Here is a 15,246-nt window from a genome sequence, read left to right on the forward strand (position 1 = left end):
TGCTATAGTTGGATGGCATCTTTTGTACATGTCTGTCAGGTCCCTTTGATCTTAGGTGCAGTTCAAGACCAACGTTTTCTTATTCAGAGTGGGGCATTGAACCCCTAATATTACTTCACTGTTGTCTTTTTCTGCCTTCAGATTTGTTTGTATTTGCTTAATATATTCGGGTGTTCCAATATTGGATGCAAATATACTTGTAATTGTTATATCCTCTTGATGAATTGACTGCTTTATCATATAATGACCTCCTTTGTCTATTTACTTAAAGTCTGTCTTTTCTGACATAGTATAATTTCCCCTATTCTTTTTTTGTTTCATTTGCACGTTTGTGGTTCGGTTGCCCCTTCCAATAAAGTGAATGTGTACCTCATCGGTGTTTCTTTGCATTCAGGTGTCTGGAGTGGAGAAGAGAATGTTGAGGCATCCTTTGAACAGAATGTTTCTGTGGTAATGTCACAGGTCAGGACTTCCAAGGAACCTTCATCTTCCCAGAAGACTCACCCCTGTGAGATGTGTGGTCCAGTCTTGAGAGACATTTTCCATTTGACTGAGCAGCAGGGAACACAACACAGCCAGAAACTGTTCAAGCGTAGGGCATGTGCAAAAGGATTTTATTTCAGTGCAGACACTCAGCAGCACCAGGAGCAACACATGCAAGAAAAACCGTTCATAATCGGTGTGGACAGGGCCTCATTTGTGAAGAGCAGCAATTTCCATGTGTCAGGGGAGGCTTTTACCTGCAAGAAAGTTGCAGAGGACTTCCTAGCCACCTCAGGACATCTGAATCAACAGGCCATTCACACTGGGGAAAAGCCAAACACAGTCACCCACTGCATGGAAACTTTACAAAGCAGAAAAAGTCATTGCACCAGGGGAGAATGCAAGAAAGCCTTCAGCCCCAAACACACACTTGTTCAGGCCCAGAGTGTCTACACTGAAAGACAGTGTTTTATGTGCAGTGAATGTGGGAAAACATTCAAGTATAAATCCTCATTTGTTGTGCACCAGAGAATTCACACTGGTGACAGGCTTTATGACTGTGGCGACTGTGGAAAATCTTTTAGGGGAAGCTCAGCCCTCATTCAACATCGAAGAATTCATACTGGGGCAAGGCAGTACAAGTGCAGCAAATGTGGGAAATCCTTTAGCCAAGAATTTGTCTTCATTTATCCTCAGAGGAGTCACACTGGAGAAGATTGCCACATTTGCCATCAGTGTGCACAATCTTTTAGCCATAGCTCCATCTTTTTTCAACAACAGACAGTTCACACTGGAGAAATGAGTTATGAGTGCATTGAATGTAGGAAGCCCTTTAGACGAAAATCTGACCTCATTGAACACTGGAGGGTTCACACAGGAGAAAGGCCTTATGAGTGCAGTGAATGTGGGAAATCCTTTACTTCTAGCTCCGCCCTTCGTTATCATCAGAGAGTTCACACTGGAGAAAAGCCTTATAAATGTGGGGAATGTGGGAAGTCTTTTACCTCTAGCTCTGGCCTACGTTATCATCAGAGAATTCACACAGGAGAAAGGCCATATGAGTGTACTGATTGTGGAAAGTCTTTTACCCAAATAAATCACCTCATTATACACCGAAGAGTTCACACAGGAGAAAGGCCTTATGAGTGTAGTGAATGTGGGAAATCCTTTAGCCACAAATCTTACCTGTCTCAACACCAGAGAGTTCACACTGGAGAAAGGCCTTATGAATGTAGTGAATGTGGGAAATCTTTTACCTCTGGTTCCGCCCTCTGTTATCATCAGAGAGTTCACACAGGAGAAAAACCTTATGAGTGCAGTGAATGTGGGAAATCCTTTACCAATGGACCGATACTCATTCGACACCGTAGAGTTCACACAGGAGAAAGGCCTTATGAGTGCAGTGAATGTGGGAAATCCTTTACCCAAAGAAATCATCTCAACATACACCAGAGAGTTCACACAGGAGAAAGACCTTATGAGTGCATTGAATGTGGGAAATCTTTTACCTCTGGTTCTGCCCTTCGTTATCATCAGAAAATTCACATTGGAGAAAGGCCTTATGAGTGCAGTGAATGTGAGAAATCTTTTACCTCTAGCTCTGCCCTCCGTTGTCATCAGAGAGTTCACACAGGAGAAAGGCCTTTTGACTGCAGTGAGTGTGGTAAATCTTTTAGGGACAGTTCCCAATTGAATCAACACCAGAGAGTTCACACTGGAGAAAAGCCTTATGAATGTAGTGATTGTGGGAGATCCTTTAGCCAGAATTCATACCTCTCTAAACACCGGAGAGTTCACACTGGAGAAAGGCCTTATGAGTGCAGTGAATGTGAGAAATCTTTTACTTCTGTCTCTGCCCTTGGTTATCATCAGAGAGTTCACACTGGAGAAAGGCCTTATAAGTGCAGTGACTGTGGGAAATCTTTTACCAATAGCTCAATACTGATTCGCCATCGGAGAGTTCACACAGGAGAAAGGCCTCATACATGTAGTGACTGTGGAAAGTCCTTTACCCAAAGAATTCACCTCATAATTCACCGGAGAGTTCACACAGGAGAAAGGCCTTATGAGTGTAGTGAATGTGGGAAATCTTTTACCTCTCGTTCCACCCTTCATTATCATCAGAGAGTTCACACAGGAGAAAAGCCTTATGACTGCAGCGAATGTGGGAAGTCTTTTAGCCGAAAATCTAACCTCTCTCAGCACCAGCGAGTTCACACTGGAGAAAGGCCTTAAATGTGTAAGAAATGTATAATTTCCTTGTTCAGTGTAGTGACATTGGATGAAACTGAGGCACTAGTTGTCCCATGCATCCAAACATCAGGAGTAGAGAGATTCCTCATAATTTTCAGTTTTGTGGGAAGCATGTGTGACTGTGTTACACTCTCTAACCTACCCAGGGCTCTTGATAGATTTATGTCACTGCCACTTTTTGTAGCCAGATCCATTTCACCTCTATAAGCTGGCATGTCCCCACAGTGTGCATCAGTCACTACTGCAGTGTGCTCAGGGAAGCCAACTCTGTTCTCTCATTTCTGGGAGGAAATTAGGAATAACCTGAACCTTTAGGATTCCCTTTCTGACCAGCTTGGGCATGGGCCTGACCTACTATTGGCCCAGAGAACATCATATGAGTTCATCTGGCAGCTTCCAGAGAGGGATTACCATTTTCAGGGACATGTTGGTCTCAAGATACTTGTGATGAAGTTTTATACCTTCTGAGTCACCAGCTAAAGAACTGCCAGCCATTGCTGGCAGATCTGCCAGAACATTGCCAGAACAGTAACAAAGACCTTACTGTTTAAGTCCTCTTTAATCTTGGATATTCTATTTACCAAATAGGGTAGGTTATAAACAGATTTGGGCATGAAGGGGCGAGCAACTTTTATGGGGGTATCAAACTTTCTGTGCCTCAGAGGAGACATTACAAAGGCAGAAATTAACTTACTAGTTTTTGTCAAATTTGCATTTCTGCCCATGGCCTCCTAGGAAAGACTGCAGGACTTTCTTGTCTTCATTTGAGGCCTGGATGCTATGAGTTTTAGGAGACTCAGAGGGCACCCTGAGGAGGGGTCCAGTGTGAAAACCTCAACTGCTTCTGGGAGCAGCATGAATTTTTTCCCTTGTTCACAGGGCATGTCAGCAATGCTGAGGGAACTCTCTTCCCCAGGTCTTACAAAGAGCCAGGCAGATTTTTTAAAAAAAGAGAGAAAAGGAGAATCTGTAGTCCACAGATGTGTCTCTTGTGACCCAGGCCTCATTCCTGTTGACTCTGGTGGAAAGTCATTGCTCACTCTATTTGCTGTCTTTGAGGTAAGACTGACCGCCAGAGGGCATGCCAAAGTGGAATGAATGTAGGATTGCCAAACCTATTTTCCCAAAACAGTTGGACATAGTTTTTTTTTTTTTTATCTTGAAGCATTTCAAAAGCTATTTGTTATCAGATAGCTCTGACATATGTATGGAACTGAAACCATCATTGTAGTCATGGTAATGACTGTATGTGTTACTGTATATTTATCTCATGACATTTTATAATCTCTCTCTTCTTGCCCCTCACACACCTTCAAGTAACCATTGATTTACTTTCCTTTATAATATGTAACTTTCCACTTTCTAGAATTCATGTGATGGGAATCAAAGTATTTACTCTTTTTCCTGCTTTTATTTATGTTGCATAAATACTTGGAGAGTCATCAATGATATATAAGCAGCTCATTTTTTTTTTTCTAAGAAACATTCTTATATTGGAATATACCACTATTTATCCATTCACTTGCTTATGGACATTTGGGGTTTTTCTAATTTTTGACTATTGGAAAAAAAAGCTGGTACAAACATTTGTGTATAAGTTTTTATGTGGATGTATGTTTATCTTCAGTAACTCAGAGTGCAAAGTTTGAGTCATAGGGTAGGTGAATGCTTAACTTAAACAGACTAGCAAATTGTGATCTGAACTAATTATACCTTTTTCTTTTCTTTTTTTTTCTGACCGTGCTGCACAGCTTGTGGGATCTTAGTTTCCCAACCAGGCCTCATCAGTGAAAGTGCAGAGTCCTAACTACTGGACTGCCAGGGAATTCCCATTTTTTTCATTCTTACCAGCAGTGTATGAGAGCTCCATTTCTTCCACATCCTGGTGAATATTTCATTTGTTCATTCTTTTTTTTTTTTTAACAAAAGTTGTCACTTTATTATATTGTACATATGTGTTTTTCTACATAAATGGGATAAAAGATAACATTCCAGAATATTAGTGTTTTTATTGGGAATGTGTATTTCTTTTTTTTTATTATTTGTATTTTTTATAGCCAATCATTCTTAATTTTAACCCTTTTTGTAAGTTTGTCCAGCTATCTAACTGTTGTTTTATTTACATTTCCCTAAAGATTCATGATGAGCATTTCTTCAGATGCATATTTGCTACCTCTGTATCTTTAGTGAAATGTTCATATCTTCTGCCTATTCTGTGAATTTTGGCTATTTTCTTCCTTTCACAAAAGAACAGTAAAACAGCCAAGTTGTATTGGAATTTCACTCATTTTGTGACTTTTTAATTTATGGAATAATTGTTTTTAATACTGGAATAATATGTTCTAATTTTTTCAATTTTTTATGCTATGTGCAGTGTAATGGAAACATATACCATATACTTTTAATTTTAATCTGTGTTAATAATGTACTCTCCATCACTTTCTAAAGTTCAGACATTTAATAATACCACAAACCCTTGCTTAGTAGTGTTTGCCCCTTTGCCTGGTCTATCATCATGGGAGTTGGTGGGTTGGAGCAGAACTCTTGGTGAGGGAGATGAGATGGCATCAGGATGAACAGGGTGTTTTTTGAGTCCCAAAGCCTAGCAGGACAGGAAATAAGGCAGTAATCAGACTCCCCAAGCCCTGGGTCAGGCAGCCTGGGTTTGAATCCTGATCCCAAAATATTGTGACTCACAGGCAAATGACCAACCACTCTGGGCCTCAGTTTCCCCCTTTGTAAAATAGGTATAAGTTGTGGCTCTACCAGTGAGCTGTGGGAGGTGAAGAGCTGAAACGTGGCTATACCCGCAACCTCATTGGACCTAGGCAGCACTAGCCTCTGCCTTCCGTGACATTCCCTGGCCAGGCACCCTTCATTTTCCCCAAAGTCCCTGGGTACATTTGGGAAAGAAATGGGGCTTCTCAGAAGCCACTGACCCACCCACCCCACCCACCCACCAGGAGGCAGAGGCTGTACTGACATCTCAGTGTGGGTTCCCCACCTGGGAATCTCTGGACAACTTGCTAGAGCTCCCTGAGCCTCAGTTTGCTGACTGACATGGAGGTGATGAGGCGCTTACCTTGGTTCCTGTGAGGATTAATAAAAGTAACAAAATACTGAGTACCTAACAGTGCCAGGATTCCAGGGTTTCTTTATGAACATATTCTCTTTAATTCTCACGACCCAAGATAGTGGGAACTATTATTGTACTGCTGGGGAAATCCAGGGTCAGAATGATGTTGTGGGTTCCCCAAGGTCACACAATGGCCAAGTGTCTGGTTGAAGATGCTGGATTCATACCCCTAAGTCTAGCTCCAGAGCTGGGGATGTTTAATCCCTTTACCTCAGCACGTGAAGCACTCACCCCTGGGCAGGCATGCACAGAGTTCCAAGGAGTTTCAGCTGCTGTTACCTTTGTTGGAATTATCAACATGACCATTTCCCCACTTACCTCCTGCCCTCACAGTTCTCACAGGAACACCCTTGTCTGTCATTACTAGTGGCTTCCCCAATGGGAGGTTTTTCTCTCAGCTGCAATTGCATTATGTCCAAAGGCCGCACCTTCCTCTCCTTTGAGCACAGCACAGAGCTTAACCCTCAAGAATCAGTGATTCAGGGCTGGGTCTCTCCACCTTCATCAGCGACTTGAGTGACAGCTTCTGATGCCATCTAACATCCCAATATGAGGTTTGACTTTTTCAGGTATTTGTAACCTTCATCCTGGAGGACTAGAGACAGCCCAGCCCAGAAGACCTGGTTCCAGGAGGTGATAATGGAGACCTATGTGCTCCTGGTCTCACTGGGTAACAGCTCACCTCTGCTCCATTCATGGACCTGCTGCCTGTTTGGTTCTGTCCCCTCTGTCCAGAACTGGCTGGTTGAGAAGACCACTGGCACACACTGTCCTTCTTCCCTGCACTCCTCACCATGTTCTGGACCGACATCCTCTATTCTAACCTTTCTGTCTGCACCAAGGGTCTTTTGGTAAAAAACACAAGTCCTCACCTGAGTGCCCATCACACTCTAACCACATCTGAGGTCCCCACTCCAGATTACACAGAAGGGGAACTGACTAGCCTAGCCTGGTTGGGTCATGTGTCCCCTCGGTCCAGTTAGCAAGGTCATGGGTGATAGGCTGCTTCAGAGAAGAGGGTGAGTCAGGCAGTACTTCTTGAGAATCATTTAGCATCAGTTCATCCAGGGTATCTTCTTAAACCATACAATCCCAGTTAAAACAGGCTCCTGGTGACTTCCCTTGTGGTCCAGTAGTTGAGACTAAACATTTCCAATGAACGGGGTACCGGTTCGATCCCTGGTCGGCGAAGTAAGATCCCACATGCTGCGCAGCATGGCCAAAACAAAAAAAGGTGAGGGTAACTCCTGAATGCTACACCATTGTCCCTTGTTTCTTAAGGCCTAGACCATGCTCCTGTGCTGCTTCAGGAGATGATTTTAGAGGGTGCACAGATCTGACGTAAAGTGGAATGCTTGGACAGCCTGAGAAAGCAATTCTTTTCCCCTGCTCTTTCCCTTGCTGCTGTCAGGAGAAAGTCTTCTTGGTATAGTGCTAGATCTCTATTGCCCACTGTTACTAATATCCCCCTCCCCATTTTTTGTGCCCGAACAGGGACATGAAACTAATATCCCTTTTTAATAGAGGGGGCACCCGTGAGCATACCTCATGGGGTCCCTGGGACTTCAGAGCATTATTTTGATTTCATTGTATTTTCATGGTAAACTTCCACTTGTCCCAAGTCAAACTGGTTTTCCCAATTAGCAGAGAGATACAAATATTCTTTTTAAGATGCAATCTATATAAGAAAAATAAAATATAGGTCATTTAAAAGAGAATTGTAACACTGGCCACAGCCAAGTTCCTGTAAACACAGACCAGGTGTCAGGTTTGTTGCAGGCACTGTTCAGACTCCATTCCTTGAATTCCAACATCCTGTTCTCAGCAAAGTAAGGAAAATACAGCCACTGAGTGAGTCCCTCAGAAACCTCAAGTTATTCAACATAGAAGATGTGCCTTCTTTATGAGGTGCCAACCTGTGCTTTCTTTGCTGCTAAAAGTCCTTTTTGTGACCACGCTGCACGGCATGCAAGATCTTAGTTTCCAGACCAGACCAGGGATCGAACCCCTGCCCCCTGCGGTGGAAGCACAGAGGCCTAACCACTGGATTGCTAGGGAATTCCCTAAAAGTTCTTTTTAAAAATGAAATGTAAGTGAGTGTAGATGATAGTTAATGTCCTTTCTGCACCAAATCACCATGTAGATTTCCTGATTTTTAAAAAAATTTTACAGGTCCATGAAATATCAAAATCTGGGAATGACCAAGTCATCCCCTCACAGAGATATCCCTTTCTCAAGGATTAAATACTCCAGATCACCTCCCCCTCACATGGCTACCTTTTCCAAGAATGCTGGCCCTACACAGGGCTGTGCACTGTTTCCTCCTCAGTGTAGCACTCAGGAGGCCGAGTCCTGGAGCCATAGCTCCTGGTGAGAATCCCAACTCTGCTTCTCACAGGCTGTATGGCCCCAGGCAAGTTTCTGAACCTCTCCCTGGCTTAGAGTCCTTGACAGAATGGGGTAATATGGTATTTATGTCACAGTACTATTGTTTGTCTAAATGGGTTCATGTATGAAAACTGACCAGTCTGTTACTTCCTGACTGTGCAGGTCTGAGGTATGATCTCTGTTGCCATCACTGCTCCTGTTGATACCACCATCATCATCATCATTATCCTCATTATCAACATGCCTGAACTTGGCACCTTCTAGAGCAGTGTTGTGAAGCGTTGTAGTTCAATAGTACAGATGCCAGAGACAGCCAACCTGGGTCCCCAACTGGATCAGCTGAATATCAGTTACATGCCATTCACCTGTCTCAATTCACTTGTTATTGATAGTTGAGTTGTTTCCAGCTTGGGGATGTTAAAGATAAAGCTGCTGCAGACATTTATAGCTAGTCTTCATGTGGAAATGTGTTTCATTTATTTTGAACTAAGATTTGTGAGTATAATTCCTGAGTCAGATGGTAGGTGAATTTTTTGTTGTTAAGAAACTGACAAAATTTCAGTTTCATTGACCTTTTCAATTTTTTTTTAGTCTCTATTTCTGCCCTGATCTTTATTATTTCTTTCTTCTACTAAATTTGGGTTTTGTTTGTTCTTTTAATAGTTCCTTTAGGTGTAAGTTTAGGTTGTTTGAGATTTTTTTTGTTTTCCTGAGGTAGGCTTGTATCACTATAAACTTCCCACTTTGGACTGCTTTAGCTATATCCCATAGATTTTGGATTGTTTTGTTTTTGTTTTCGTTTGCCTAGAGATTTTTTTTTTTTTTTTTTGCCACACTGGGCAGCTTGAGGGATCTCAGTTTCCCGACAAGTGATTGAACCCAGGCCACAGCAGTGAAAGCCTGGAATCCTATCCACTAGGTCACTAGAGAACTCCTGATATTTTTTTTTATTTCTTTGATTTCTTCAGTGATCCATTGGTTGTTAGCATATTATTTAGTCTCCATGTGTTTGTGTTTTTTGCAGTTTTTTTTTTCTTTTTCTTGTAGTTGATTTCTAGTCTCATAGCATTGTGGTCAAAAAAGATACTTGACAAGTAGGAAAAGTTATGGTCAGAGAAGGTTCTTTGAAAAGAAAAATAAAATTGATAAATCTTTAGCCACACTCATCAAGGAAAAAAGAAGTCCAAAATCCATAAAATCAGAAATGAAGAAGAAGTTTCAACTGACACAACAGAAATACAAAGGATCATGAGATTAATATCAACAACTATATGCCAATAAAATGGACAACCTAGAAGAAATGGATTAATTCCTAGAATGTACACTCAAGACTGAACAAGGAAAAAATAGAAAATATGAATGGACCAATTAACCAGTAATGAAATTGAATCAGCAATTTTAAAAAACTACCAACAAACAGAAGTTCAGGACCAAATGGCTTCACAGGTGAATTCTACCAGAAGTTCAGAGAAGAGTTAACACCTATGCTTCTCAAACTATTCCCCAAAACTTACAGCAGGAACACTTTTGAACTCATTCTACAAGGCCAACCTCACTATAATACCAAAACAAGACAAAGATATCACAAAAAGAGAAAATTACAGGCCAATATCACTGATGAATATATATGCAAAAATCCTTAACAAAATATTAGCAAACCAAATCCAACAATACATTAAAAGGATCATACACCATGATCAAGTGGGATTTATTCCAGGGAAGAAAGGATGGTTGGATATCCACAAATCAATCAATGTGATATACCACATTAACACTTTGAAGAATAAAAATCATATGATCATCTCAATAGAATGCAGAAAAAGCTTTTGACAAAATTCAACACCCATTACGATAAAAACTCTCTAGAAAATAGGCATAGAGGGTACATACCTCAACATAATAAAGGTCATATAAGCCCACAACTGGTATCATACTCAACAGTGAAAAGCTGAAAGCATTTAATCAAAGACAAGGATGCCCACTCTTGCCACTTTTATTCAACATAGTTTTGGAAGTCCTAGCCACAGCAATCAGAGAAGAAAAAGAAAATGAAATTCCAAGGGATTTCAGAGCTTGGTGGCAGGAACTAGTGGTAGAGACCAACATATTTTTACTGTATTTTACAGTATATTAAAACACACCACGTCAGCCATAAAAAGGAATTAAATTGGGTCATTTTTGGAGACAAGGATGGACCTAGAGAGTGTCATACAGAGTGAAGTAAGTCAGAAAAGCAAATATCATATAATAACGTATATATGTGGAATCTAGAAAGATGGTATAGATTTTATTTGCAAAGCAGAAATGGAGACATAGACATAGAGAACAAATGTATGGATACCAAGGGGAAAAGGGGTGGGGAGGGAGGAATTGGGAGACTGGGATTGACACATATACAATTATTGTTACTATGTATAAAATAGACAACTGATGGGAACATACTGTATAGCACAGGAAACTCTATCTAATGCACTGTGGTAACCTAAATGGGAGGGACGTCCAAAAGGGAGGGGATATCTGTGTATGGATGAGTCATTTTGTTGTCAGTGGAGGCTAACACAACATTGTAAAGCATACTCCAATAAAAATTAAACAAAACAAAAACACACACATACCAGAAAATATCTCTAGCACCCTGGAACTGGCACAATGGTCATATGAGTGGTCTGGCACTCCAGGCAAACAACTACCTTTGGGAAAGCGTACTGGCTATTTCTTCTCCATGGAACATCTTTCTGATGTATCCTTGTCACTCTCTCCTCTCCATTAAATATTTGCTCGAATATTATCTGCAGTATGAGAACATCTCTGACACCTCTATTTCCTACTGAAATCCTCAGACTCCACATGCCTGCATTCCTCATTGCTGCTCTTTTATATTTCCACACCACCTGTCACCTTATAATTACTATAATATAATTACTATAATATAGAATATTTTCTTTGTGATTTTGTATCTCTTTGTCATAATTACTATAATATAGAATTACTATACTTATAATTACTATAATATAGAATAATTACTATAATTAGTAATTACTATAATATAGATTACTATATTAATTATAATTACTATAATATAGAATATTTTCTTTGTGATTTATTGACTATTCCTTCAATAAAGAGTTGGATTGAAGGCTGCATGAGAACACATTTCTTTGGTTGCTGATGTATAACTCTTATCTAGGTGAGCCTCTGAGCCAGATGAGATGTTTAGTAAATGATTATTGATGGAATAAAACATGATGCCATAGCTTTCCTTCCATTCTTCTACCTCTTTCTGCTCTCACCTTACTATTTCTTTTTCTCAAGTTTGTTTTCCCAGGATTGTCATGAATGGAAAGGATTCACACTTTGTGGAAACAAGAATTTCATGGTAGCCAAGTCTCCAGCATAACCATGGACTCAATTCTCTCACATTTTAGGACTCAGTGTCCTTCATTTATCACCCATTGAGATTTACCTCTTCTCAGGTTTCACAAGTCCTTTTCTCTTCTAGTGATTTCCACAGTGCTTAATGGATGACTCCATTAATCAACATTAATAACTTTCTGTAATTTGCTCACTCTACAAATATTTTTCAGAGATATTCTTGAGTCCCCTTGCAGACACTGCCACTGCATTTACAGGTGAAATAATAATCACTGCCCAGCAAGGAGATGAGATCGTGGAATTAAAAACCTTTATCTCTTGTTTGGATGCCCACTTTTTACCCCATACACAGATGCCGATATTTTGGCCATCCTGGCAACAAATGTAAATTTGGTAAGTAAGCACTATTCCCAGATACATGTCATATTCTTAGAAGAAATAGACCATATCTCAGAAAATTCAATAAGAAACGTTATATGGGGGGAAAAATCTGCTTTCTGGGATTGAAACACAAATACTGACAAAGAGATACAAAAGGGATGCATTCTGAGGGACCAAGAGGCATGGTGCCACCTCATCTACTTGCTTTAAGGCTGCCTAGTATCCATATTTCCTCTACAACCTGTCTGGATTATACTTGCTCTTATTGCTGACCAAACACATTGAGCCTCACAATGTCCATTCTAAGAGCTTTGCTCCCCACGAAGAGTAAGAAGACTGTGTTTTATTCAGTTTTTGAGTGGACATTTATGTCAATTGTTGGATATGCATTTTTTATCTTTTGGGAGCATGATTTGCAAATGAAATCTGTAGGAGTGTTTTACTAAGATGTCTTTGATGAGTGCAAGTGTTAAAACTTCCTTTCAGATTTCGTGAAAGCAAGGCACACTTAAGAAACATGTGAATAAAAGATTGTAAGATACAAAGAGCAAGATAATCAGGGATGTAAAGAATCTCAAAGCTAAAGGTTATCTTGTATGACGGCATGTTTTATATATAAATAATATCTTCATTATTATTAATATTTTGCCTCCTCTCTCTGGAAAGATCTCTGATGATTCAGTGGTGAATCTGTAGGTATCTAGTTCATTATCTCGAAGTCATGAGACGGTTTGTTCCAACAAATCATATCCTGATCACACACACTGACAGATATCTTTCAATCATTTTGTGGAGAGTGAAGTTTTCTTGATTACACCTTATTTGTGCTCACATAGAACCTCTCTAATCAGGGGAAATTTAAGAGGCTTTGTTATCTAAAAAAACCTGCAGTTTGTAAAGGGCAATGTGTACAATAATGAGAGCAAGTTTAGAATTTGCAGGCCCTTGTCTCTTTAAATAAAACAAGTTTTGTTATGCTTTATACAAAACAAATAATGCTGCTTGTATATGACTTAAATTCATTTCAAAGGTTTTATATAAACTATTTCCATTGTTTTCCTTTTTATAATTCTCTTACTCTAGTATTTTTATTGTACTACCAATTTGCTAGTTTTGTTCAATTTTATAGAATGCTATATAAATTAAAATACTGAGAAAAAAATTTTAATTTAATTAATTTATTTATGGCTGCATTGGGTCTTTGTTGCTATGCATGGGATTCTCTAGTTGCGGCGAGTGGAGGCTACTCTTCATCGTGGTGTGCAGGCTTCTTATTGTGGCGGCTTCTCTTGTTGTGGAGCACAGGCTCTAGGTGTGCAGGCTCAGTAGTTGTGGCTCGCAAGCTCTAGAGTGCAGGCTCAGTAGTTGTGGTGCACGGGCTTAGTTGCTCTGCAGCATGTGGGATCTTCGCGGATCAGGGCTCGAACCTGTGTCCCCTGCATTGGCAGGAGGATTCTTAACCACTGCGCCACCAGGGAAGTCCCATCACTGAGAAAATTTTTACCCAATCCATACAGATATGATTTTTCATGTGTAGGTTTGATTAAATTATTTCCAATTTGAAAATATTTTTTCCATCTCAAGTTTTAATCTATTTTAATATTTCATTACATTATATATTTTCTGTCCAAATTGATAATCAAGTTTAATATATATATGCCCCCTTAAATTATTCAATATGTACATATCAGTAAGGTGTGTTTCCAGGCTCACTACTATGTACTGTTAACCCCACTACGATTTTCTCTGCCAGAATAAGCTGTTGGATATATTTATAATTTCTTCTAATAAATACTTTTGTCATCCCTTTAAGTAAGCTTTAACTAATAAGCTCTGAAACACTAGCATTTTGTTTGAAATACATAAAGTAAATTACCTCTTTTAGTATTTTTATTCATAATAGCCTTTATAGAAACTTGCTTTATATCTATTTTTATTTAGAGGTTGTTTTTATAATTTCTGGTTTAATTTCTATGGTTTTTAATTTTCTTCAGTTCTTTCACATTTCTTTGTTTTAATGTTTTTCAAATTTTTGTATTTCAGTAACATTTGCTTTAAATTTTTAATTAGGAGAAATCTTCTTACAAGATTAATATTGATTTTTAATTTTTATTGCATATATGCATACCCATAATCTCTTGTTAATTATAATATTTCAAATGATTTTAAAAGAATTCTTAGCTATATATAGGTCAAATTTCAGTATAAATATGTACTTTTTCATTTTCTCTATATATAATTCATAAATATGTTCCTAAACTAACAGCATTGAAAATGCCAGACACATCACCTCACTTATAAATCTTTCCAGTATGTCTATAAAGTACACATTCTCTTTCATTGTGACAATTACATCATTTTCATACTAACAGAAATACCAATAACTGAAATTGAATTTTCCTACTTTTTCTAAAATTATATTTTCATAATCATTATGTTTAAATCACAAACAATATACTCCCATTTTATGTTTAATTATACATCTTAGTTCTCTTTTATTTCAAAGATTTGTCTTACATTCTTCTGTTATATTTGTCGTATATATGGTGGCATAACTAGGTCATTTGGCATAATTTCCCACATTTTCTAATTGCATTTCTCTGATGGCCTAACATGTTCTGCATTGCTTCTAATAAATGTATAACTAGAGCCAGAGGCATTGATCAAATTCACTCTGGTCACTGTACTCCACAGGCAGGGCTGAGACTTATGACTGCATCACCAACAGATGCTCTGAAGTCTGAGTGTCTCTGCTTTTCAAAGTTAACGATTGATGCAAGAAAAATTTGTATTCTGAGGCAAGTCAAGGATAATTTAAACATAAAAAATTTTCTGTGCCCTTTGTCCTCCTCTTTCCCCTCTACTGTGCATTGTATATCTGCATTATGCATCCACCAAACCTCCCCATTGGCAGAAATACCTGCTCAACCATAAAGAGCAACATTCTCCTAGCACCAACAAGAAAATTCCTTAAAAGCTAACATGCCATCAAAAAATCTAGAAACAATAAATGCTGGAGAGGGTGTGGAGAAAAGGGAACCCTCTTGCACTGCTGGTGGGAATGTGAATTGGTTCAGCCACTATGGAGAACAGTATGGAGGTTCCTTAAAAAAACTACAAATAGAACTACCATATGACCCAGCAATCCCACTACTGGGCATATACCCTGAGAAAACCGAAATTCAAAAAGAGTCATGTACCAAAATGTTCATTGCAGCTCTATTTACAATAGC

At 39.2% G+C, this 15,246-nt stretch overlaps 1 protein-coding gene across 3 annotated transcripts in view; it reads left to right on the top strand.

The window, feature by feature from the left end:
* LOC101323668 (uncharacterized) overlaps positions 1–13,438 on the top strand; it is a 47,122-nt gene extending 33,684 nt beyond the window's left edge. The window contains exons 3-4 of one of the 3 annotated variants that reach the window (XM_073796740.1): positions 395–2,722; positions 4,488–13,438. In XM_073796740.1, coding sequence (XP_073652841.1) covers positions 395–2,718 — 2,324 coding nt within the window. In that variant the 3' untranslated portion in view covers positions 2,719–2,722; positions 4,488–13,438. Of the gene's footprint in view, positions 1–394 lie in introns of all 3 variants that reach the window. The other 2 variants (XM_073796739.1, XM_019928909.3) reach the window with 2 other exon arrangements.
* The last annotated feature ends 1,808 nt before the right edge of the window (positions 13,439–15,246 follow it).

Source organism: Tursiops truncatus, chromosome 19 (assembly GCF_011762595.2).
Source record: "Tursiops truncatus isolate mTurTru1 chromosome 19, mTurTru1.mat.Y, whole genome shotgun sequence".
Lineage (NCBI taxonomy): Eukaryota > Metazoa > Chordata > Mammalia > Artiodactyla > Delphinidae > Tursiops > Tursiops truncatus.